This window comes from Gorilla gorilla, chromosome 7 (assembly GCF_029281585.2).
Source record: "Gorilla gorilla gorilla isolate KB3781 chromosome 7, NHGRI_mGorGor1-v2.1_pri, whole genome shotgun sequence".
Lineage (NCBI taxonomy): Eukaryota > Metazoa > Chordata > Mammalia > Primates > Hominidae > Gorilla > Gorilla gorilla.
Window position 1 is genome coordinate 102962831 of NC_073231.2, and position 27193 is coordinate 102990023.

Below are 27193 nucleotides of genomic sequence, written 5' to 3' on the forward strand. Positions count from 1 at the left end.
ACAATCTAGACAGACACTCAACATGTAAAATTTATTATATCTATCATTCAATCAAAAATTACTAGACATGTAAAGAAGCAAGAAAATATGACCCACAACTAGAACACCCACTGAAGAGAAGCAGACCTAGAAATGATAGTGATGATGAAATTTGTAGACAGGCGCTATAAGCAACTATTATACATATATTCAAGGATTTAAGAGAAATCAGAAACATAATGAAAAGAGAAATGGAAACTATCGAAAAGGAATCAAATGTAATTCTATAACTGAAAAATACAATATATGAAATAAAAAAATTCACCTTATGGGCTCAACAGTAGATTAGATACTGCCAAATAAAAGATACATGAACTCGAAAAGATAGTGATAGAAGCAATTCAAACTGAAGATAAAATGAGGCTGAAGATAAAAAGGCTCTTGTAAAAATAAGAACAGAGTCTCATTTTTAAATAAAAATAAACAGAGTCTCCATGACCTGTGGGACAACATCAAGCAGACTAACATATATGTAAATGGAGTCCCAGAAAATGTCAGGGTAATGGCAAAAAAACCTGAGGAATTAATGACTACAGTTTTTCCAAATGTAATAACAACTATAAACTGACATATCCAAGAAACTCAATAAAACCCAAGCATGATAAACGACAAGAAAATCATTACAATCAACTAGACAGAAAGCAGCAATACAAAAAAAAAACTTAAAAGCCTCCAGAGAGTTGAAACACATTATATAAAAAAGAAAAAGATAAGAATAATCACTGATGTTTTTTGAGAAAATGCAATGTCTTGTAGAAGACAATGGGTGACATCTTTAAAGTGCGTGAACAAAAATCTGCCCACCTAGAATTCTATAATCAGCAAAAATATTCCTCAAAAATAAGAATGAAATTAAGAATTTTTTAGACAAACAAAATTTGATGAGCAAATTTTTCACCACTCTAAGAAATGTCGAAGGGAATTTATCAAGTCAAAATAAAATAATGGGAACTCAGATTTGCACAAAAGAGAAAAGTTTCTAAATTAATAAATATGTAAGCTGGGTGTGGTGGCTTATGCCTGTAATCCCAGCACTTTGGGAGGCCAAGGCACGCGGATCATTGAGGTCCGGAGTTTGAGAACAGCCTGACCAACAAGCTGAAATCGCATCTCTACTAAAGATACATAAATTAGCCGGACATGGTGGCGTGCACCTGTAATCCCAGCTTCTCAGCAGCCTGAGGCAGGAGAATCGCTTGAACCCAGGAGGCAGAGGTTTCAGTGAGCCGATATCACACCACTGTACTCCAGCCTGGGCAACAGAGTGAAACTCTGTCTCAATAAAATAAAATAAAATAAAATAAAATAAAATAAAATAAAATAAAATAAAATAAAATAAAATAAAATAAAATAAAATAGTGAGTAAATATAGAAGGCATTTTGGTTTTTAAAATAGCTTGAAAAGTAAATGGACTGTTCAAATAAAAAATAATAAAGATATAATAATGATATATTAGGAAAAAAATGTATGATAGCATAAAAGAAAAGAGAATAAGTGGAAGTATACTATTGTAGAATTCTTAAATATATGAAGTACATATCTAATGAAGACTGTGATAAGTTAAAATGCATATTGTAAATGCTAGAGCAACCATTTTTAAAAAATGGTATAGCCAATAACCCATAGAAAAGATGAGATGGAATTTGAAAAGAAAAACCTCATATGAAATGAAAGGAAGAAAGGAACAGTGAAAGAATAAAGAATAAGGTACAAAAAAATCAAGATGATATAATAGACAAACTCAATATATCAATAATTACATTAGGCATAAATAGACTAACCATGCCCCATTAAAAGACAGAAATCGTCAAACTGAATTAAAAAAGCAAGATTCAGTTATATGCTATTTACAAAAAAACATACTTTAAATATAAAAATAGCTAGGTTAGATATAAATGGATAGAAAAAGATATACAGCAAATTCTGTATACGTGAAGGCTGTCATAATTGTACTATCTGAAAAAGTTGGCTTCAAAATAGAGAACATTATTAGAGAGGAGGAGGGACATTTTATAATGGTAAAATAATCTATTCATCAATAAGACACAGTGATCTTAAAAGTAAATTCACTCGCCGAGGTGGGCAGATCACAACAAGGTCAGGAGTTTGAGACCAGCCTGGCCAACATGGTGAAACCCCATCTCTACTAAAGAAAAACAAAAATTAGATGGACTTGGTGGTGGACACCTGTAATCCCAGCTGCTCTGGAGGCTCAGGCAGGAGAATCATTTGAGCTGGGGAGGTGGAGGTTGCAGTGAGCCGAGATTGCACCATTGCACTCCAGCCTGGGCGACAGAGCAAGACGCTGTCTCAAAAAAAAAAAAAAAAAAAAAAAGTAAATTCATTCAATTACAAGCTTTGAAAACTACATGAAGAAAAAACTGACAGAATTGAATTGAAAGAATACACACATCTATAGTTGTGGCTGGAAATTTCAACACTTCTCAGCAGTTGTTAGAACAAGTAGCTGGAAAGTCTGGATATGGAAGATTCAAACAATACTATCAATCAACTTGATCAAATTGATATTACAGAACACTGCATTCAACAACAGCAGGGTGTACATTCTTTTTAAGTGCACATGGGGTATTCACCATGATAGACTATATGCTGGGTTATAAAAGCTTCTCAACAAATTTAAAAGGATTAAAATTATATGAGGTCTGTTTGTTGACCACCATGGAATTGTGTAAGAAGTCAAAAGCATTAAGATATCAAGAAAATTCCCAAATACTTGGAAATTAAATATCACACTTCTAAATAAGCCACAGATCAAAGAAGAAATCACCAGGAAATTAGAATTTATTTGAACCTTATTGATAATAAAAACACAATATATCCCAGTGTATGGGATGAAGCTAAAGCAGTGCTTAGATGGAAATGTGTAGATTAAATTCTTATGTTAGAAAAGAAGAAAGTTCTAAAATCAGTGATCTAGCTTCCACATTAAGAAGCTAACAACAACAACAAAAATACTAACCTTAAGTAGAAAAAAGTAGAAATCAATGAAATAGAAAATAATAAATAATAGAGAAAATCAATGAATTTTAAAACGGACTTTTTGAAACAAAGCTATAAAACTGATAAACTATCAGACTGGTCAAGAAAAAAGAGAAGATGCAAATTGGCAATCTCAGGTGTGAAATAGGGCACATGACTACACATACGTCATTAAAAGGGCACTAAAGGACTCTAATGAACAAACATATACAAAAAATTCAACAACGCAGATGACATGCATAAATTCCTTAAAAGACAAATTACTAATACTGATTCAAGAAGAAATAAAAAACCTAAATACTCCTATAAATTAAATGAATTGAATTCATAAGTAAAAGCCTTTACTCAAAGAAAACCCCAGGCCCAGGTAGTTCCCTAATTAATTCTGTGAAACGTTTAAAGGATAAATAATAACATGACTATGCAAACTTTAAGAAAACAGAGAAAGAGGTAAATACTTCCCAACTCATTTTATAAGGCGTGTATGACACTGATATCAAAACCAAAGATATGGTAAGAAAACTATAGACCAATATCTTTCATGAATATAGACACAAAAATTCTTAACAAAATATAAGCAAATTAAATTCAGCCATATGTAAACTGGATAATATACTATGTTCAAGTGGCATTTATCTTAGGAATTTAAGGTTGGTTTAATATTTTTAAATCAATCAATATAATTTACCACATTAACATAATAAAGGAAAGAGTATGATCATTTCAGGAGGTGCATAAAAAGCATTGCACAAAATTCAACACCCATTCATAATAATGACTTTTGGAAAATTAGGAATAGTGACAGCTTCCTCAACCTGTTAAAAGGCAGTGATGTCAAATCTTCAGTTTAATTATGAAAGAGTGAATGCTTTCCTACTACGATGGGGAATAAGACAAAGATTCCCGTTCTCACCACTTCTATTTAAACATCATATTGCAAGTCCCAACTAGTATAATTAGACAAGATAAAGAAATCAAAGATTACAGATTGCAAAGGAAGTAGTAAAATTATTATTACGAATAAACAACAGAATTGTGTACTGTCAACCTAAATAACTAAAAGAGAGAGGCTCTGTGAAAGAAAGATGTTTATCTGGGAATAGAGCTTTGCAATGGAAATACCTAGGCTGTAGTTAACTATGTGTGTATTCAGGGAGGTAAAGGAAGACAAAGCTTTTTCAAGGAAAAAATGAGGAAGATTACATAATTGTTTTGAAATAATTATCCTTGACTACAAAGATCAATAAGAAGGGTGTGATGGGTACGCTAAAAGCCCAGACCTCACAACTGCACAATATATACACGTCTTCTGCACTTGTACCCACTAACCCTATAATTTAAAAAAATAATAATAAAAAATAGCAAGAGTGACACCTTCTGAGGTTGGACAGGTAGCTGCTGGGCAGATGTACTTACAGAAGTAAGTTTTATGCAAAGTCTTGATGGTCTTTGTGCAAAGTTGTGGTTTTAGCAGTCTTTTTTGTTATCAGGCATGCAAGCATGAGAACCCTCTCTTCGTGACCTTCCCTAGCTGTATTTGTTTGGGTTTTCATAACATTTATGCCTTCATTTTTATTCTGATAACTTTCACAGTACATAGAAAATCCTAAGAAAACTACAAACATATGCTGCTAGAAGCAAGAAGTATACTTAGCAAGGTCACAATATACAAAATTAAAGTTTATGTCTGTATACTAAAAACTAGCAAATAATATTTTAAAAAATAACATCAAAGAACTTGAAATACTCAAGAATAATTTTAATAAAATACATGTAAAATTTAGGAGATTTTTAAGCAGACTTAAATAAATGAAAGAAAAATTTTGAAAAGGAGAAAAAAAATTTGAGGACTTACTCTGATTTCAAAAACTTTCATCTACAATAATCAAAGTCATGTGGTATTGGCATATTGGCATAAGAATAGACAGATCAGTGGAATAGCATAGGTCTATGCGTATATGGTCACTTAATTTTTTACAAAAGTACAAGGTTATTCAACGGGAAAAGGATAGTCTTTACAACAAATAGTGTTAAAACAGATATCCTTAAGGGGAAAAAAATGAACCTTAGCCCTTATCTCATACCCTGCACAAAAATTAACTCAAAATGGATCATAAACCTAAATGTAAAATCTTAAACTATGATAATTATAGAAGAAAATATAGGAGAAAAATCTTTTGACCTCAGGTTAGGCAAAGATTTCTTAGATTGCTAAAGGAACTAACCATTTAAAGAAATTGATAAGTTGGACATCATCATAAGTAAAATTTCCACTCTTTGGAAGATATCATTAAGAAAATGAAAGGCAAGCCACAGAGGAGAAAATACAATACATACATCTGACAAAGGACTTGTAACTCTCACAACTCAATTAAAAGGAGACTAACAAGAAAAAATGAGCAAAATATTTTAACAAACATTTCACAAACAAGATACACCAATCCCCAGTAAGTACATGAAAAGGTGCTTGAGATCATTAGTCATCATTGAAATACAAATTAAGGCTAGGTGTGGTGGCTCCCAACACTTTGGGAGGCCAAGGCCAGCAGATCACTTGAGGTCAGGAGTTTGAGAACAGCCCGGCCAACATGGTGAAACCCCCATCTCTACAAAAAATACAAAAATTAGCTAGGCGTGGTGGCACGCACCTGTAGTCCCAGCTACTCAGGAGGCTGAGGCACGGGAATTACTTGAACCTGGGAAGTGAAGCCTGCAGTAAGCCGAGATTTTGCCACTGCACTCCAGCGTGGGTGACAGAGCAAGACTCCATCCCAAAAAAAATGAAAAAAAGAAAAAGAAATACAAATTAAAACCAAGACAAGACATTGCTAACACTCACTAAAATGTCCAAAACAAACTATGCAATAATGTGGATGAATTCCCAAATCATTATGCTGAGCAAAAGAAGCCAGACACAAGAGATCACACTGTATGATTCCTTTCAGGCAAAAGTATAGGAAAGGGAAGCCTAATCAATAGTGACAGGAATCAAACCAATGGTTGCCCGAGACGGGGGTGGGAAGGAATGGACTGAAAAGGACCATCAGTGAATTTTTAGGAGTGATGGAAATGTTCTGTGTCTTATTGCTGTAGTAGTCACACAGGTGTGTTCATTTGCCAAAACTTGTCAAATATACACTTAGAATGAGTATTTTCTATTCTATTCAAATTTTGCATAAAAAGAAGCAGCTATTTTGTTGTTCATGATAGAAGCAATATTAGCACTTACTGTTCTCTGGCTCTTTCCCAAGGTTTTGCAGCACTATGGATTCCTTTAGTCACTCAGAGAATTAGGAAATTAGCATGGGTTGTTTTGATCTGATTGGGCATCACAATAGGAACTGACCTTTCTGTCTTCTGAGCTCTAACTTTGGATCTCATGTTTTGCTCCTGGTGTGTAAGTCCTAGCTCTCCTATTTGGGCCTCCTTAAGGGTGGGTGCTTGGTGCAACTGTTATAGTCCTTTGCTTAAAACTTTCTCCTTGGCCAGGCACAGTGGCTCAAGCCTGTAATCCCAGCACTTTGGGAGGCCAAGGCAGGTGGATCACCTGAGGTTAGGAGTTCAAGACCAGCCTGGCCAACTTGGTGAAACCTCGTTTCTACTAAAAATACAAAAATTAGCCAGGTGTGGTAGCAGGCACCTGTAATCCCAGCTACTCGGGAGGCTGAGGCAGGAGAATCGCTTGAACCTGGGAGGCGGAGGTTGCAGTGAGCCGAGATGGTGCCGTTGCACTCCAGCCTGGGCAACAGAGCGAAACTCTGTCTCAAAAAAACAAACAAACAAACAAAAAAAGCTTTCTCCTCAGCTTATTTTACGAACATAGTTGTAAGTTGAATGAATGCACGCCTGGAGAGCAATTGGGATGCACTACTGTGGAAAGTACTGCTTTTCCTATTAGTAGAGGTATTCAGAAAAGGCTCAACAGCCATATATTAGGGATATTATGAAGTGATTTAAACATTAGATGATGGTCGGACTAGAGAAGTTCTTCCCCAGTCCTGATTATGTGAAAAGAAAGCTTCCAAGGGCAGGAGACATTTCTACACAGGGGGAAGTGAGTCTAAATATTAGGAGGGTCAGTAGCCATTCTGACAACCTACCCACCATAGACAGAGTGGGATTCACCCCTAAACCAGCAGAGTGGTTAGATGTCTGTCACCAGGCACGTGGGTCTGAATCAGAAGAAAGAGAAGGATATCATTTTGGAAATTTACAAGTGAGACATGAAATCTAATAGAAGGGATTTCAAAAAGCACAGATTCATACGAGAAGTTCCCTGGAAAGAAAAGATGGGTGCTGATGTGGGCAGGGGCCATCTGAGGATGGCAGCTTCACAGAATTGCCCTCTCGCTCCACTCTGGGGCCAGGACTCCCCACTCCTGTAGTCTTCTCCCTAAGATGAGTAAATAGAATTCAGCACCAAGTAAAACGGCCTACACATCCTCTCACCAGACTCTTTTGCTTATAATCATCATTATTACCTTAAAGCCAAAGTTTACTCATCTGTAAAATGAGGATAATAATAATTATAGAATCATTGTGAGGCTTTGATAAGATAATGCCTGTAAGTGTTTAGTACAGGCTCATAGAAAGTACTTAGTAAATCCTGGCTATGATTGTGGTTATGATTTTGTTACTTGTTTCATCATTAAACCATATATCATTTACTCCGGAAACAAAAAGTAGGAATGCTATTTCCCAATCTCTGTACCACGCTCACAGCGAAACAGCCTGTGCCATCCACTAACATACCCATAAACAATCTCCACTGCATTACAATCAGGAACTTAGGGAAAATGAGGCTTTTTTCTTGTTAAGCTTTATCTGCAGAATCTCAAGTAGTTTTTAGCCGTGCTCTTTTATATTCCAGTCAACCTCATTTCCACAGATGTACTCCCCTAGATTGAAAGTTCCGTGAGAGCAGGCATCTGGTAAATTATGCCCACCACTCTTTCCCCAGGGCCTAGCAAGGTACTTGGCACTTAGTGGGAGCTCAGTAGATATAAGATGAATGAATATGGTGCCCTTTCCAAAATCCTTCTACGCAAGTCCCGCTGCACTAGTCGCTGCCCTGCTATGGATGCAAAAATGAGTGAAAGGTTGATACATTGTAAACGTAACTGTGATCATTCTGAGTAGTCATTTAACCTCTTTACAGCAGCTGGATGATTATTTCTCAGCTATATGAAATTATTAAATAAGAAATAATTCATGCTTCATGTTCCATGTCCTCCATCATGAGGCCTTTTTACCAGTTTAATTAGTTAGTAAAGGACAGCACGCTTTCCTCTCCACCTTTTGTCAAGAATTCTAAAGGCTTTAGAGAAAAAATGACTCAGGAGGTGAAACAGCAGGACTCCTGGTGTTATTTATAAACTCGTCACTGGCATCTGCAGCAGCAAATCTCAAGCATCGTTTACCTTGCCCCGTAATTCTGGAGTTTGAGTATAAATGATGAAACAGCTAATGGCATGTTACCCAACAAAGTAGCATTAGCTTCCTTTATCATCGTCAGCTGTTTTTTTTTTTCACAAAAATGTGTAAACTGCAGTTTATCTCACCAGAGAAGCATTTGATCAAATGTACTTTAATTATATTTTGTGTGGCTACTGAGAATAATCACTGTTTCTTCATCATAAGGATTGTCCTAAAAAATTATATTAATGTGGGTCAACCATAAACAGCAGTGGGAATTTAGCTACCTTTAAATGCTAAATTTGCCTCTCAGCTTGTAGATTTCCTACAAATGAATTTCTTTGGGTCAAGATTTTTTCATGAGCATTGGCATTTAGTGGATATTCCTTTAATCAACCTTTTACTTTAAGTGAAATGTATTTGCATTAAGAGCATATTCATTTCCCAGGCTGCTTCTTAACACATTTGTTTCCCTTTGTTTTGGAATTCACAAAGCTTTTCATGGTTTGCTCATTCGTTCCCTCACTGCATAATGATTTTTAGTAGGTTATATTTTAGAAGGTTTTGTGTCAAAAAAAAAAAATTTGCATCTCTTCATCAGGTAGTCAGTTAAAGAGGCTGCATTGAGCTGCCAAATGGGATGCTGCCAGGTGACCAAGAAAGAAAAGCCTACTTGCATAAATAAAACGAAAGCATATTAGAACATTTAGCTAACATTCACCCAATTTTTCATAGTTGGCAACTTCTAACTTTGTTTCATCTTCAAGGATTATGGTTTGAAGCAAGGGTAATTCGCCTTGTGTCTTCCTTTTAGTTCTTCCCTCAGAACCTGGTTTGGGAAAAACCTCACTAATATTTTGTAGCATCAGCCAAGTAGTTGTCATCTTTTTTGTAACCAACTGCCTTATACAAAAGCATAGACACACTTATTTTGGATAAATCCATACTGTCTGACACATAAGCAAATATGGAAAATATAAAGGAATCCAAAGGCTCTCACACAGATCAATTTTCTTCATTGGCCAGAGCTGCCTCTAAAGAAATTCACATGACACCGTCTTCATTTTTCTGAACATGATACATATTATTCATTAGCATTTAAGCTTATATCTAATGCACATTTTCAGATAGGATTTTTTAGTAGTAAGACTTTTTTATATGTTTACCTATTATTATCCATGGTAGAGTTTCTTGTGACCTTGACCCTGTGATATCTGGAAATGAAAAAAGCCTATTTTGTTTCAGACTCTTGGTCCCTCTAGCTGTAATTCTACTTCTGACAGTGGCCCCCAGAGGCATTTTGTGGAGGGCCGCTGCCACTTTGACATCACCCCTAAAATTGTTGGGCACACCCTCTCTAAAATAATTTTATTTCTCATTATAGCTTAATCACTATGAATTTATACTAGAGTCATTTAAAAGAACAATTTTAGCCTGCCCTATTTGTTGGGAAGAATAGGGGAAATTAACAGCATCTTGTAACTGGAAGGACCTTTATAGGTTCCTAAGACTGATTCCAATTCCAAACAATAATACCAGTCCGTAAGTGGATCTGCTTATACAGAAACACCTGTTGCTTCTGTTTTTTGTCTCATATCCAGTTAGTTTCCCATTCACAGCAAAACATTCCCTTCAATCCCAAGAAAACTCAACCTTTTTGATTATTAGTATAGTTTCATCAAAGTTTCTTTGAAAGGTAAAATATCCCCTTTTTCTTGCCTATAATTTTTAAACGTTTTTAAAGGTTGTAAAGAATTAGTTAGTCAAGGCTTCTTCTCATAAAGCCAGGGTTTCTTTTTTCCTAGACTCTATGTGCTTAATTGCTCTATGATAAAATGTGGATGTTATAAACTCATCAGCTTGGCCATGTGGAAGTGAAAACCACTGGTCAGAGGTGTGTGGATTCTCCCTTGTGACCTCTCTCATATTACTGTGAACCAGCTGGCCTCCAATACCATAAGCATTAACAATGGGTGACAAAATTGGGACTCCAGCTCCATTGTGTCACCTGGGCATCCGTGCAGCACTCCTGCCAAACAGTCCTACTAAACTATTCCGATTTCAGATGGGAATTTGGTCAGAAACAGCATTTTCTTGTAATACTTCCCACTTTTCTAATTCCCTTGTTTCTGGTTGCCAACAGAATGGGAGGTAGACATGAAGAGGTGGGGAAAATGTTTAAGTTCCAATGTCATCTCTGCTAAAACCTGACTTCCACTGCACTGTGGCTTTGTAACCTCCTTGTGTTTGTAGCCAGCTATCAAAAATCTGTCCATTTGAACATGATTATACTAAAGCATGATTATTTTAAAGCTTTCATTATAAACTCTACACTGGAAATAATCTTTAGGGTGTTTTCAGGTTTGAAAACCCATATGCACTGAATGTTCTCATGGTGTGCTCTGTCAGAAACAATTGTTAATGATGTTTCCTCAGTGAGCATCATTCCCCAGATGTGGACAGAGCTACAGAAAGGCATTTACAAGGAGTCATGCTGGCTCAGATGGGTGAAGAGGGAACTTTATTGACGTCAGACCATGAAAAGAGAGTGGGCAATAAATTCTGTATAGACAAAGGTGAACACAATAAACTGAGACAGACATATAAACACGAGTACAATTCAAAATACAGTGGTAAGGAGGTGTGGATGTTTCTTTATAGCTGTATATATTTTTGACACACCTGCACACACAGAAAATTATAAAGTCAAATATAATGAACCTAGAGTCATGTGGAAGGTGTGAGGTGGGTCAAGGGAGAAATAGAGGTTATTAAGGAGTATAGGTAGGTATTGAAGAAGAGCCTCATTTTATACACATACAGACACATGCACACATATATACCTATATATACTCTTTCTCTCTCTCCATACATACATATATTTATATTTATGCACATGTAAATACATATATGGAATTTATATTTATTTTCCCCCAATACTCCTCATACCTAGAGACCATGAACTACATACAGAGGGAAGGCACACTTTCTACCTGAAGGCCAGCCCTTATATTGGTGATCAGTTTGTTCAGTGCTCTTAATCATTAGAGTAATTGTGTATAAAATCATGAATGGGGACTTTGTGAGTCACTTAACGTTTGCAAGAAGCATATGAACGTGATTGTTCTTTTAGAGTTTGTTAGGTGGGTGGTGGTAAAGTAATACAATTTTCTAAATGGTAAAATCATGAATCTCATGCATGTCAAAAAATTTATTCAATTCATTAATTAATGAGAATATCAGTAAGATGTTATACCATTTTAAAGAGCATTTGAGAAACCAAGTCTGTGCAACTTAATAAATATATATTAGGATAAAATTGCTGGGTTAGATAAAAACTGGTTAATGTCTTAGAAGCCAATAAACTGTAACATTTGAGATATCTGTTCTATGGGACAAAATTCATTTTCATCTCTTTTAGACATCTTTAAGTTGACATGTAACTTCACTAAATCTGGGACCTTTAATCAACAGTAAGCAGTGAGTCAAAATAAGTACATTCTAATAAATAATCTTTGGGTGGACTTGGCCCCTGAATGACATTGAAAGAATGTACTGCCTACCTTTTTGCTTTATTTTTAAGTCATGAATAATTTTTATAAGAGTGGTGAAAGGTAATAAGAACATACTGGGTTCTACATAATAGTGTTTGGATCTCAACTTGTATATTGCTATATGTTTACATGGTTTTGGTAAGGAGCACTGACTTGTCGTTCTCCAAGGCAGAAGCTGAGAGTAGAACTCCCAGAAAGTGGGATTTACTTACCATAAGTTGCTGTAGAAAAGGAGGATGGAGTCAATCTTTATTTCTGCTTTTGTCCCATTACATGTTAAGAATTTTTTCATTTACCCATTCAGTGATTCAACAAATATCTGTTAAGCATCCACTATGTGCCAGGCATTGAGGATTGGGGTGAAAAAGCCCCTGCTCTTAAGGAGCTTACATTCTAGCAGAAAAGACAGACAACAATAATAAAACCATGATAATATTGTTTCAACTGGTAGATAGTGCTATGAAAAAGAAAAAAAAGCAGCAGCATGAAGGTAAGGGAGATAATGAGTGACCACATGGAGGGGTGGACTTTAGACTGAATGATCAGGGAGTCCCAGGAGGACTGGCAGGCCTGCAGAGTGTGGCCCGGCCAGAGCGATGGGCTTGGTGTCAGGTAGGGCTGCCATTCATCTTCTGCCCACTGTATGAATGTAATTCAAGTCTTTACTCTATTTCATGGTCCAGGATACCTCCAACCCAAGTTTCCATCTCTTTGTCATAAAGTAGAATAGGGGTGGGAGATCAGAGCTGCAAATGAAGCAAGTCATGCAAATGGTTTCCCACTGGAGAAAAGGCACATTTTTTCCTGAGACAGGGCAGTGAAGAAGGTACAGAGCATGGATTTCAGATCAGAGACACCTGGGTTTGAATTCTATTTCTACCACTTACTACTGTATGACATCAGACAAGTTACTAAAATCTATTTTCCATCTGTTAAAGACACATGAAGATCCCTCCCTCATAGGGCCAGTTCAATGAAATCATCTCCAGAAAGCCCTCAGTACACAGAAAGCACTCAACAAGCAGTGACTATTATTTTTGTAATTCCCCTATTTGGGGAGTCTGTAGTATCATCTTCATGTAGTACTGATTAACTAGTCTTAGTTATTGCTGCCACACAGTTTTACAACCTTACAGAAAGATGACTCATTATCACACAGTTCAGATACTGTGGGACCTGCAAGTCCACCAGAGGTGTTGGTGTTGACCTAAACTATTTGGTCAAAATTATGCCCACAGCCAAGCCAAGGTTTCCAAAGAGACAGAAGGTACATGGGCTTAGTGGCGCACCTAAAACTTTTTAGCCCAAGTTTGGAGATTCTTGGGTAGCTTGAGAGTTTAGAAACTAAAAGTAGAATACTTTTAATGGATTTGTGATTGAGGATTTTGTTTGTTTGTTTTTACTTTCTGGTCCTGTCCTGTCCTTTGTTTTCCTTTCCTTTTTTCCCCCTCTTATGAGTTGAGTTGCTTTCTCTTCTAGGGAGCTATGTGTTAGGAAGCTGTTAATGAACTGCTTTTGAGTCTAATTTTCAATAAGATTTAATACAGTAGGGATTAAACTGCCCCCTTGAAAAGAGAGATTAAGTGTCTGCAAATCCCATGAATTGATTTTCTAATTGTTTTGGTAATAATGTGTGTGTGTTTTTCATTTGCTAATGTTGCTGAAAATAATAATAATTTTAATTAAATTTTAAATGTATTTTTAGTATTTTAAGGATTCTAGAGGGACTAAGTTTTCTTGCAGGGAATATGTTAAGACCATAACATTCTTCCCTCACCCCATAATTATTATGATCAGGGAATATCTATAATATATTCCATGGCAATTAAATTGCATACCCCAGACTGTTCAAGATGTGTTTATAAAAGGAGAAATGGATTTCCCACAGCTGCTCGCCTGTGAATGCATCCTTCACACAGAACCACAGTAGCCAGTATATGCACTAAAATAACAGACTTGAATTTAAACTTTCAGTGCTTTCAAATGTCTTTCAAAAACTTCTCATAACACAAATTGCTTAATTTGTGTACATGAAAACTCACTGATTACATATGAATGAGAGTCAACCTATAATAATGGGGACTTTGAGAATCTTTGTGTATGTGCCCACCCATCTCTTCAGGAATTAGCAGGTATTCAGTCTTGTTCCAACATTCTGCACAAGCCACAGTCATTAGTGAGAGCACCCTGTGAAGGCTGAAATCTGCTGTGAACAGTATGGGGCAGCTCAGGTATTTTTTATAATATTCATCAGATGGTCTTCACCCAGTCACGTAGCTGGAAAATGTTTTCTGTGAGATGAGTGTTTACAAAAAAAAAGATTCATAGAGAAGGAGCAAGGGAAGGAGGAAGAGGGAAAATAATCCAAACCAGGGTCAAGGCAGTCATATAGACTAGAATCACAGACCAGCTGTTCCGTCTTTAAAAAGCGATCGTCACAACTTTGATTTATTAAATTGGAATTTAAATATTCCAAGCTGTAATGAATTGATCATGATACCGTTGATATAGATTGGCTCATCTTTGTGGCTGTATAACAACTATAATAAAGAATTAACTGAGTACCTATTAATCCTCACAAGCATCTTGGAAGTTGGATATCATTAGCCCTGTTTGCTGATTGAGGAAACTAAAGTTGAATGGCTTTACATCATTCTTTCAAAGTCACCCAGTTTTTAAGCAGAAGAATTTGAATTTGAACCCAGCCCTACCTGCCTCTAAACCCCGTATTCTCTCAGCTGTATCTCCCTCCTAGGTGCAATGGCTCCTTGGCTGACATGCTGAAGGATATGTCTTCACATTCTTAAACTCCAAACCTCCCTTGGAAATAATTTCCTAACAGTGAAACTGCCCTAATAATGCTGTAGTTTGTTTCCAGGGGAGAATATTTGCCTTCAGAGCAGGCTCCTTCTACCAGCTTTCCATTTCATAAGTGCATTTTATGACTCCCTCTTCAGAGCTCATATACCTGTCAGAAGATCCTATGCAATTTATCCCTGGGGATAGTTAACATTCCCCCTGACCCACCCACCCTGCAATGTCAGGTGCTCTCAGAAATGGAAGTGCAGGATCTCCCTCAGTGCCCATCTTTTAGATCAGTAGCTGTCACTGATAAAATGTCTCCTTGGAACTACAGAGACAAAGCTGCAAGCCAGCCAGCGGGCCCACCCTGGTATCTCCTGCAGTTATCAGCATTCTCACTAGTGATAGAACACGTTTTGGAGTTGTTTTAGTTTTGTAGAATGTTCATGGGAACTTAGATGATATCTGAGGAAATGCCTTCTTCAAGTCACTAGTTCTAAAGGAAGGCAGCCAAATTCCTTCAGTCTGAGAATTTTGGAGCTCTGAAGAGGGCATGGACAAATATTTCTTGCCTCTCTTTTTTAAATATGGAATTTGGAGGCTTTGTCTGTCGACCACCATGCCGTGTCTTTAAGAAGCTCTGACTGGGAAGGAAACAGCCCCAAGTGTTCCAAGCTCTGTCTGCTGGAATTAAATGTCCCTTCCTGTTTCCTGACATCCACAATTCTAATTCATCCTCCATTCACCCTCAGTGACTTCTGTTCTTTGAAGGTTTTGACTCTGTCCTTGTACATGAATTTGACATTCACCTGATACTCTGTGGGGTCCAGAGAGCATGTACTCCCCACCAGCTTCAACTAACTCTAAAATGTCACAGTTTCTGTTAAAGTGCTTTCTAGCTACTACCAGAGTAAACATACAGATTTGTCTCCCCTGGGTGTGCTGTGAGTTCATGGCATAAAGTATTTTCTGGTTTTAAAATGGACTTCTGGCCTGTGATCCCAGCACTTTGGGAGGCCGAGGCGGGCGGATCATGAGGTCAGGAAATCGAGACCATCGTGGTTAACACGGTGAAACTCCTTCTCTACTAAAAATACAAAAAGTTAGCTGGGCGTGGTGGCAGGCGCCTGGAGTCCCGGGAGGCAGAGCTTGCAGTGAGCCAAGTTCACGCCACTGCACTCCAGCCTGGGCGAAGAGCAAGACTCCGTCTCAAGAAAAAAAAAGGACTTCTGGCTTTTCTACTGGGAAATGTGGTTATCTGTGCCTTCTGGAGGTCAAGATGTCATCATCTGGCCCTGGTCCCTCTCTCTTCTCCTCAGACTGGACCTCTTCTCCAGCTGTTTACTCACCTTCGTAGTTGTTCACACAATTTCTCCTTCATGTTTTTTGGAGCATCTCCCTAAAGTGCATCTCTAGTCATCCCACCTTCTCATTCATCCTCCCAACCGCCATGGCTCCACATTTATGAACTACATTCAGTCTATTTTCAGCCTTACATTTAGGACCTTCCACAGGTAGTTGCCAACTTTATCTGCCAATAATTAGCCCAAGTTACCCCCCAGTGTCAACCAAACTGGAACGCTCACATGTTCTGTTCATCTGGAATACCTGTGCCTATATCTGTCTGTTGACATCCTAAGCACTCCACCCCAGAGCAAGGGGTTTATGGGAGTAGATAGGGGAAAACTCTGGTACAAAGTTGTAAGAACTTGGGTTGGGCTTGGAGAAAATCTAGATGGCATCCTGGGGCAATGGAGGGCTCAAGAACAATGGCAATGTCCAGTACACAAGACAGGAGGTAGGGGATTTGAAGAGGGAAATCCTAGCAATGTGGTTACCAGAAACACATAGAAACATACCTCCCCTTCCCTAAAATAGTTATTGGATATAATAATAATTGCCTTTTAATAATACATGACTTAGCAAGATGCAAAATAAGGGAATTCCTCAGAGGTGAGAAATAATAGAAATAATGAAAATCTATAGAAGTAAGAAAACCCTGGGGCCTGACATTTGTCTGCTAATCCCTGTTTGCCTAGAGCATGGGTTTTAATGAGCAGTGAGTGCATCTAGGACAAGTACAAAACTTGGGGCCACTAGTGTACTTTATAAGATATTGATTAACTTTAGACTTATTAAGATGAATATGTAACCTATAATTTCCAAGGTCTCCACTGACAGAATTGAAATAAAGCATGTAGCTTCCAAACTATAGAGTTGGAGGGAAAAGGAATGAGAGAAGGGAAAAAAATCAACCCAAAAGAAGGCAAGAAAGAAAGAAAAAAAAGAAACCTAGAAAACATAATAAACAGATAGAAGCAAAAAAATTCAACTCTGAACTATTCATAAGAGAAACTCCTAAAAGTATGAGATAGAGAAAGGCTGCCAGTAAAACGATGGGAAAGGACACACCAGGGTAATAGTCTGCAAAAATAACTAGGTGTGCCTATCTTAATTATTAGGAAAAACTGGACTTCCAGAACAAAAAGCAATATTACAGATGAGTTTTCAATTTACCAGGGATACATAATTTTAAATTTGTATACCCCTAACAGCATAACTTTGAAATATATTTTAAAAAATTACTGGAACTACAGAATATTCAAAATCACAAAGGGACATTTTCACACATCTCACAGAGGGACATTTTCACACATCTCTCTCAAAATTGATGGGTCAAATAGACAATAAATCAGTAAGGAGTTAAAAGGTTTGAAGAACACAATTAAGAAGCTTGATCTAATGGACTTACACAGAGCACTGAAAGCACATTCTCTTCAAATACACATGAAACATTTACAAAAATGCATCGCATACTAGGCCATAGAGCAAACATCAACAAAATTCAAAGAATCTATATCATACAGCCAACATTCTCTAACAGTTAAATTAGAAATCAATAATGAAAAAAATAACTCAGAAAACTTCATACTTTTTAAAATTAAAAAAACGCATTCTAACTCATGAGTCAAGGAAAAAGTAAACTAGAAATTAATAAATATTTAGAACTGAATTGTCATGAAACTACTAATGGGAACTGGTGAGATACAGCTAAAGCAGTATTGAGGGAAGATTATAGCCTTACTGCTTATGCTAGAGACAAAGTACGTCTGCAGAGTAATAAACTGAGTGTTTAACTCCAAAAATTAGAAAAAGAAAAGCAAATAAATCCAAAGAAAGGAGGAGTAAAATAATATAAGCATAATATAAACTTAGGAGCAGAAATCAATGGAAGAACAACTACTAAATAATAGAAAGTATCCAAAAAATGAAAGTCATCATTTTTTCTTTTTCTTCAAATTATTAATAAAACTGACAAACTGCAAGCAAGATTAAAAAAAAAAAACAAAGACACTGATAATCAACATCAAGAATGAAAAAGAGGGCATCACTATAAATGCTGCAGACATCAACTAAAATTAAAAACAGGATATTACTGACAACTTCATGCCAATTATTTTGAGCATTTAGGCAAAACTCACAAATTCCTAGACAAATGTAATTTCCATAGTTAATTCAAGAATAAGTACAAAACCTGAATAAGCCAATAACCATGAAAGAAATTGAATCACTAGTTAAAATTGTTATCATAAAGAAAACATCAGACTTTGATGGCTTTGTTAAAAGTTCTACAAAATAACCAGGAAATAAATAATTCTAATCTTACACAAACTATCCCAGAATGTATAAAAAAAAAAGGAAAACCATGTTATGCATCAGATACATCCTTGATACTAAAACTGGAGAGCCACAAACAGAAAATGTAGGTTTTTCAAAATGAAAATTTACAATAGCAACAAAATATATAAGCCATCAAAGAAAGAAAATGAACAAAAGGGATGTAAAACTGTTATAAAACTTGAAAGACATTAAGAAGACAAATAGAAACATATATAAACACACCATTTTCATGGATAAGAACACAATATTCTAATAAAAAGATGTTAGGTTCCCCCTAATTTAAAATAGATATTACCACAATTCTGAACAAAACCCAAAAATACTTTTGGAGTATATTTAAATGATTCTAAAATTTATCTGAAAGAGCAAATGGTTCTGAATAATCAAAACACTCCTGAAGAAGAAGGAAGAGAAAGTGAGGGAATTTGCTCTAACATATATCAAGGATTCTAAAGTAATAGCAATTAAGATAGTGTGGCATTGTTGCAGAGATAGACAAATAGATCACTGAAACAATTAGAAAGCCCCAAAATAAACATATAAGGAAACTTAATATGGCACAATCCGTACCGCAGATCAGTGGAGAAAGAGGATGTACTACTAATGAATAAATGTTTCTAGGCAATGGAAAACTGAAAATAGAATCCTACCTCACACCCAACACAAAAGTCATTTCCTATTCTGGATGGGTGGAGAACTTAAAAATGAAAATAAAATATTTTTAAAATTTAGAATAGAATTTCAGAGAATATCTTTGTAATATTAGGGTAAGGAAGGACTTCTTAAGACATAAACAGTATGGATCTTACAGGAAAATATTCATAAATCCAACTACATTGAAAGTAAAAACACTTATTCATCAAAACACACACTAAACAGGGTAAAAAGATGAGCCACAAACTGGGAAATGATATATACAAACTTACTAACAGAAGTGTCTAAATTATGCCAAGAACTCTTACAAGTCAATAAGAAAAAGACAAATCCATTGAAAAATGGGCAAAATGCATGAACAAGAACTTCACAAAAGAGAAAATACACATAAATGACAAAAAAATCCACATGTAAAAGCATACTTAATCTCACAATTAGTTTCTTTTAAAACTGAAAATGAAATGTTAGCATTTCACACTCACCAAATTTACAAAAATTAGTTTGACAATATCAAGTGCTGTAGACTATGTGAAGCAAGAGAATGACTCATATACTAACAGTGTAAGTGTAAATTGAAAAGGAAAACATTTTGGAATTGCATGGTAAAATTGAACACACACATACTCTATAGCCCAGCAAACCACTCCTACATTCAAAGCCTTGATAGTGTTGGTAGCAGCACGTAATAGAAAACTGGAAACCACCTAAATGACCATTGTTGGTAAAATGGATAAATAAATACAAAGAGGTAATATACTGCAATAAAACATGAAAATACTACAGCTATACACAACAGCATAGATAAATCTTATATATGTTTGAATGGAAAAAGCAAGCTAAAGAAATATATCTGGAGGATATGGTTCAAAAGTAGGCAATATTAAACTGTATATCTGTACACGTATAATTGTTATATATAGTCATATACATATATGTGGTAAAGTATGAAGTGGTAAAACTGTAGAAAAGCAAGGAGTAATTAAGAGGCAAGACAGGCTAGTGGGTACCTCTGGAGGGAGGAAAAGATCTGCAATGGGCAGGGGTGTCATAAATGGGTTTCCAAGATACTGGTAATATCATTCTTGCATTAAATTATGGACATATATATACTTATTATTTTCACCCTTTATAATATACATTTATGTTCTTTACAATCTTATGTGTGTATGGTATATTTCACAATAAAACAGTCAACCAACCAATCAATCAAGCTAGCTAGAGGCTAAAGAACTGAAACTAGAATCCATAAGATGGGTCTAGTAGGTTTTCAAGGATAAATAAGAGACAGTGAAGTTTCCCTGAGGCTATGATCCATGACTGAAACTAGCAAAAAGCTTCACACTTGAATAAGAAGAAAGCTTTGAAGCGGGGCAGACTCCTGCTGGTGCCCTTGGAGGTTGCTGGGGATGTTATAACTCTAGGAAGTAAATGGATGATTTGAGAAGGAAAACTTGAACAAAGGGGTATTGACTTTCTTTTGTATCCAGGAAGGTACATAATTTGCAAACGTGCAGATACAAAGAAGATACTGTCTTTTTATAAATATGAGGCATTTGTCTCAGTTACTTATACAAATAAAAGTTTATTTTCCCTTATATCACAGGAAATCCAGAAGAAGGCGGTGCAGAGCTTGTTGAGAGAGTTAGCAATATTTTCCAAATGCAGGCTACTTCCACTCTGCCATTTTTAGTTTAGGGGCTTTTTGCCCCATGCAGCTCCAAAGTTCTCATCTGCCTTTAATGCAGCATTAGGGATATTTTCCCAACTCTTTGTCAACGAAGTTAAAGGCTTTTCTAGAACTCATCCACAGCCGGCTACTCACATCATAGTCATCAGAATGGTGACACATGGACATTTCTTGCAGCAAGAGAGCCTGGAAAAGTAATTATTTTGCTATTGCAGACTGTATAATAGGAGCAGGCAAAAGTGAAGGGGGAGAGGTGTGTATTCAGCAGTGTCTGTCAAAATACTCCACTAAGAACTATTCCTCTTTTATTCCCAGGAGCCAGTCTACTTGATGACTTATACAAGTATTTCTTCTTCCATCACTCCCACGGAGACACCATGACTGTCATGGATCCAAAGCAGATGAATGTTGCTGCTGCTGTTTGGGCTGTTGTTTCTTATGTTGTTGCAGACATGGAAGAAATGCTGCCTAGGTCCTAGAAACAGTAAGAAAGAAACGTTTTCATGCTTCTGGCCAGGAATCCTGGGTCTGCAACTTTGGAAAACTCCTCTTCACATAACAATTTCATCCAATTCATCTTCAAAGCACAACTCTATTTCATGCTTTCTGTTATTATCTTTCTTGATACTTTCCAAATTGTCTGATTCTAGAAAAAGGAATCATTCTCCCCTCCCTCCCACCACATAGAATCAACATATGGTAGGGATCACAGTGGGGGCATTTCTTTATATCACCTCTTAAAAACATTGTTTCCACTTTAAAAGTAAACACTTAATAAATTTTTGGAAGATCTCTGATTTTTATGTGTTCATTTATGAACATTAAATACGAAAATATTATGGTTTATATTATTTATTGAAGGAGTAGAGGAATTACTCAACTTTAGTATGCTCTTAATTGAATATATGGAGGCACTTGACTTTCTAATTTGTATATTTTTATATTATGTGAATTTTAAAAATGAGCTTTGGAATTTTTTAATTTATAGAAAAAAAGGATATCATTTGGGGAAAAAATCAAGAATGTATCATTCAATTGCCTTATTAAAGGTAAATACTAGGGTCTGTCACTAGATAAATAATAATGCTATTTTGCATTTATGTTTTGTTATTTTACACAACATTTCCATGAAGTTGGGGCTTATTCACAATTTGCTGATGACATGGTTGGAGCTCAGAGAGGCTCAATAATATTTACAGAGTCGTCTAGAGCAAAAACATTAATCCCCATCCTCTCTGGAGCCAATTTCTACTATTCTGCCTCACACAACATCCAATATTCAATAAAAAATTACAAGACACACCGAAAAAAGAAGAAGAAATAAACTTATTGTCAAGAGATAAAGCAATTAAGAGAACAAGACTAAGAGATGACCCAGAAGTTTGAACGATCAGAGGAGTTTAACCTAACTATGATGATTATGTTAAAGGTCTAGTAAGAAAAATGGACTACACACATGAACAGAAGGGGAATTTCAGCAGAGCTGGAAACCATAAAATGGAGTCAAATACAAATGTTAAAAAATGCAATGTCAGAGATATAAAATTTTTTTGTCAGACTCATCAGCCAATTGGACAAGGCTGCAGAGAGCATTAGTGGACTTGTATGTAGGCCAATGGAAATTATTCAAAAAGAGAAGAAAGAGTAAAAAAAAAAAAATGCCAGAGTGAATCATCCAAGAATTGTGATACAATATCAAGTTGTCTAATATGTGTGTTATTGGATTTTCAGAAGGAGAGGACAAAGCATCAATTGTATTAATGATAATAAAATGATTGAAAGAGTGGGATCTTTCATTTCTGACAAAGTAGCACACCAGTACTCTGACCCTTACACTGAAGATGACTAAAAATGCTAGATAATATTTGAGAAACATCTTATTAAATATATGAATGAACTGATTAACAAGAATATTAGACAAAAGACTAAGTATCGAAAGACTATATACCAAGAGATACATAGAATATTTTTTGCTTTTAAAAGGTTTTTAAACTTTTAAATATATATATATACATATGTGTGTGTGCGTGTGTGTGTGTGTACTCCGTTGCCCAGGCTGGAGTGCAGTGGTGCAATCTTGGTTCACTGCAACCTCCACCTCCCAGGCTCAGGTGATCCTCCCACTTCAGCCTCCTGAGTAGCTGGGACCAAAGGGTGCTAAATTTTTTTGTGTTTTTTGTTTGTTTGTTTGTTTGTAGAGATGGGGTTTCGCCACATTGCCCAGGATGGTCTTGAACCCCTGGACTCAAGCGATCAGCCTGCCTCAGCCTCCCAAAGTGCTGGGATTACATGCATGAGCCACTGCGCTCAGCCTTAAAAACATATATATTTTTTAATTCCAATAGCTTTTTAGGTACAAATGGTTTTTGTTACACGGATGAATTGTATAGTGGTAAAGCCTGAGATTTTAGTGCACCCCTCACCCAACTAGCGTGCATTGTATCCAATATATAGTTTTTTTATCCCTCACCTCCCTCCCATCCTCCCTGCTTCTGAGTCTCCAATGTCCATTATAGCACTCTGTATGCCTTTGTATACCCATAGCTTAGCTCCCACTTATAAGTGAGAACATACAGTATTCAGTTTTCCATTCCTGAGTTACTTCACTTAGAATAATGGCCTCTAGCTCCATCCAAGTTGCTGCAAAAAACATTTCATTCTTGTTTATAGCTTACTCAGCAGTGTTCCATGGTGTATATATACCACATTTTCTTCATCCACTCATCACTTGATGGGCAGTTAGGTTGGTTCTATACCTATTCAACTGTGAATTGTGTTGCGATAAACATATGTATGCCAGTGTCTTTTGATATAATGACTTATTTTCCTTTGGGTAGATACCCAGTAATGGGGTTGTTGGATAGTATGGTAGATATACTTTTGGTTCTTTGGGAAATCTCTATACTGTTTTCCATAGAGGTTGTACTAATTTACATTCCCACCAATAGTGTATAAGCAGTCCCTTCTTACCACATCCGGTCAACATCTATTGATTTTTGACTTTATAATAATGGGCATTCTGGGGCCAGGCATGGTGGCTCGTGCCTGTAATCCCAGAACTTTTGGAATGCAGGAGGATTGCTTCAGTTCAGGAGTTCAAGACCAGCCTGGACAATATTTTGAGACCTTTACTGTACAAAAAATAAACATAAAAATAAATTAGCCAGGCATGATGGCATGCATCTGTAGTCCCAGCTACTTGGGAAGCTGAGGTGGGAGGATCTCTTGAGCCCAGGAGGTCAAGGTTGCAGTGACCTGTGATCATGCCACTGCACTCCAGCCTGGGTGACAGCAAGACCCTGTCTCAAAAATAATAATAATGGCCATTCTGACTGCAGTAAGGTGGTATCTCATTGTGGTTTCGATTTCCATTTTCTTGATAATTAGTGATGTTGAGCATGTTTTTATAAGTTTGTTGGTCATTTGGAGATACATAGAACATTGAACAAGCTTTCTCTTTGAGAAAGTTTAAGGAATGTGGTAAACTTAAATTCCATTCAGACATCAGGAGATTGTAGACAAATTCGAGATTCTGCCACATTAAGGATACTATAGAACTCCAACAAAAATGAGACCCCAAAATATTATACCTCAATACAGTGGTGAACAAAAATAACTCTCAGGTCTGCAAGGAAAGTTACCATGATTGAGTAAAAGCTAAGTAGAGGGTCTGAAGAAATTCCCACTTATAAAGTTAGATAAAATATTAACTCACAACAAAAAGGGGGAAAAAAAGAATCACAGCATTCTGAGCAAGAGCAAACAAAAAAAAGATAAAGAATTAACCCACAGTGTCCTCTGATATTGGAATTTTTAGGTTAAAATTATTTAAGCTATGTCCATTATTTCAAGGAAGTCAAAGAAGAGTTTGAAAGTAGAATAGAGAGCATGGGACCATAAAAAAAATGATCAAGCATATTGTAGAAAGAACCAAATAGAACTTTAGGGAATATAAATTATACTCAGTGAAATTTTAAAATTAGAGGACAAATTTAACCAATTTAATGAGAGTTAGTAAACTGCAAGACAATAGTGATGAAATTTATGAGAATTTAGCACAGAAAGACAAAGAATGGAAAATATAAATGAAAGGTTAAGAAATATGAAGGATAGAGTTATATTGTCTAATGTGTTTAATCAGGGTTTCAGAAAAAAGAAAATGGGACAAAGAATTATCTGAAGACATAATAAATCAAAATTTTCCAGAAATGAGATACACAAAATCAAGAAACCCAGTGAATCCCAAACAGAATAAATAAAAAGACATATTTTAGAGAAACTACAGACCAGAAGAGACAAAAGAAGCTCTTTGAAGTAAGAGAGAAGAGATGGACTATCTTGAAAAAAGCAACAATTGGACTTTTGGCTAACTTCTTAACAGCAACAATGCAAGCCAGAAGATCTTCCACATGCTGAGAGACAACAATTATCAACCTAACAACTCTGTGCTCAGGGAAAATATCTTTTGAAAACAAGGACAAAGTAAGGATATTTTTCAGATTAAAAAGTGAAAGAGTTGGCCAGGCATGGTGGCTCATGCCTATAATTCCAGCACTTTGGAGGGTGAGGCGGGTGGATCACCTGAGGTCAGGAGTTCAAGACCAGCCAGGCCAACTTGGCAAAACCCCATCTCTACTAAAAAAAATACAAAAATTAGCTGGGTATAGTGGCACGTGCCTGTAATCCCAGCTACCAGGGGGCTGAGGCAGGAGAATCGCTTGAACCTGGGAGGCAGAGGTTGCAGCGAGCCAAGATCATGTCACTGCACTCCAGTCTGGGCAACAGAGTGAGACTCTGTCTCAGAAAAAAAAAAAAAAAAAAGTGAAAGAGTTTACTACCAGCAGGTCTTCACTACAGGAAATTAGAAAAAGTGTCCTTTAGGCAAAATTAAATGATTATAGAGTGGACACTAATATACAAGAAGTGAGGAGATTGGCTCCAGGCCAAAATCAAAATCTGTGTGTGACTTTCCAGGCCTGACTTTAGGCATTACAAAGGCTTTGCCTGGCAGGCGCTACTGGGAGAAAGCTGCCCCCTTGATGTGGTTTGATTGTGTCCCCACCCAAATGTCATCCTCAATTCCCATGTGTTGTGGGAGGGACCTGGTGGGAGGTAATTGAATCATGGGGGCAGGTCTTTCCTGTGCTGTTCTCATGATAGTGAATAAGTCTCATGAGATCTGATGGTTTTATAAAGGGGAGCTTCCCTGCACAAGCTCTCATTTGTCTGCCACCATGTGAGACGTGCCTTTCACCTTCTGCTGTGATTGTGAGGCCTCCCCAGCCATGTGGAACTGTGAGTCTATTAAACCTCCTTTTCCTTATACATTACCCAGTCTCGGGTATGTCTTTATCAGCAGCATGAAAACAGACTAATACACCTCCCCACAGCTGACTTAGTGCTCTGCCAGTGGGTTACAGTTTTCCAGAAGGAGCTGCAGTCAAGGACTCAGGCCGCCTAGGGCAGCCACCCATTCCTCACCCAAACACCTCCATTCAAGGCCTCCTTATCTTATGACCAAGATACTTTCATCCACTCTGACCCAGTACTTTTCTAGTCCTAGACTTCCCCTACTCCCTTCTGTCAGTCCCCTGGAGTCAGGAGTCATTTGTTCAGGGCTCTTTGGTAGTGAGATGATTTTCCCTGTCTGAGCTGATTCATCTGACCCTTGCCTACTGCCATTCCCTGGGGAAAAAATGGAACGTTAGGAAGCTGGTGCTTATTTTTGCCTCTTGTTTACACTATTTCTGTAAGTGATTAAGGCTTGATTGTTAACTTTCAGTTTGGCTTATTGTTCTGACTGACCACCTAATCCTGGCCACTGGACAGAAATTAAGAGCAAAGAAAGTGATAACCGTTTTAAACAAACATAGAATAAATAAAAACCACAATAATATGGTGGTATTTGAAAAGAAAACAAGATGGAAAGAATATATTTCACTGGAATAGCATGTGAATAAGAAGTGAAGTTACTGGAATTAGTGTTCTAAGGTCCTTTTGAAACTGCCTTTGCAAAATTATAACAGTAAGAAAAATCTGACCTAGTTGACTCCATCTCACTTCTAACCCCAAGCTGTCCTTGGTCATTCCTGGACATAGGCCAAGATAACTTTGAGAGGAATTTAGTTTATAGTTTAACTTAGAAGCAAGAATGATAATAGTCCCTCCCTGAAACTAACCCTCTCCCTGTTCAATGGCTGAAACTGCCTTTGTAAGACTAATGAAAGGTCACAAGATTAGGATTATGGGAGAGGCCCAAGTTCCGCTAAAATGTAGGCATAGTTTCTATAATTTCTTACTGCTCAGGAGTCATGTGGCCAGAGGTCCCAAGATTTATAACTTCCCCAATTGCTTCTATAG

At 36.7% G+C, this 27193-nt stretch overlaps 2 protein-coding genes across 4 annotated transcripts in view; one reads left to right on the forward strand and one right to left on the reverse strand.

Moving 5' to 3' along the window:
* CPQ (carboxypeptidase Q) overlaps nt 1–21630 on the forward strand; it is a 495923-nt gene extending 474293 nt beyond the window's left edge. For all 3 annotated transcript variants that reach the window (XM_055348055.2, XM_063709392.1, XM_063709391.1), the window contains one exon: nt 21149–21630. In XM_055348055.2, coding sequence (XP_055204030.2) covers nt 21149–21312 — 164 coding nt within the window. In that variant the 3' untranslated portion in view covers nt 21313–21630. The remainder of the gene's footprint in view (nt 1–21148) is intronic.
* Nucleotides 1–27193, reverse strand: part of TSPYL5 (TSPY like 5) — a 330888-nt gene that overhangs the window by 170984 nt on the left and 132711 nt on the right. The window lies entirely within an intron of this gene.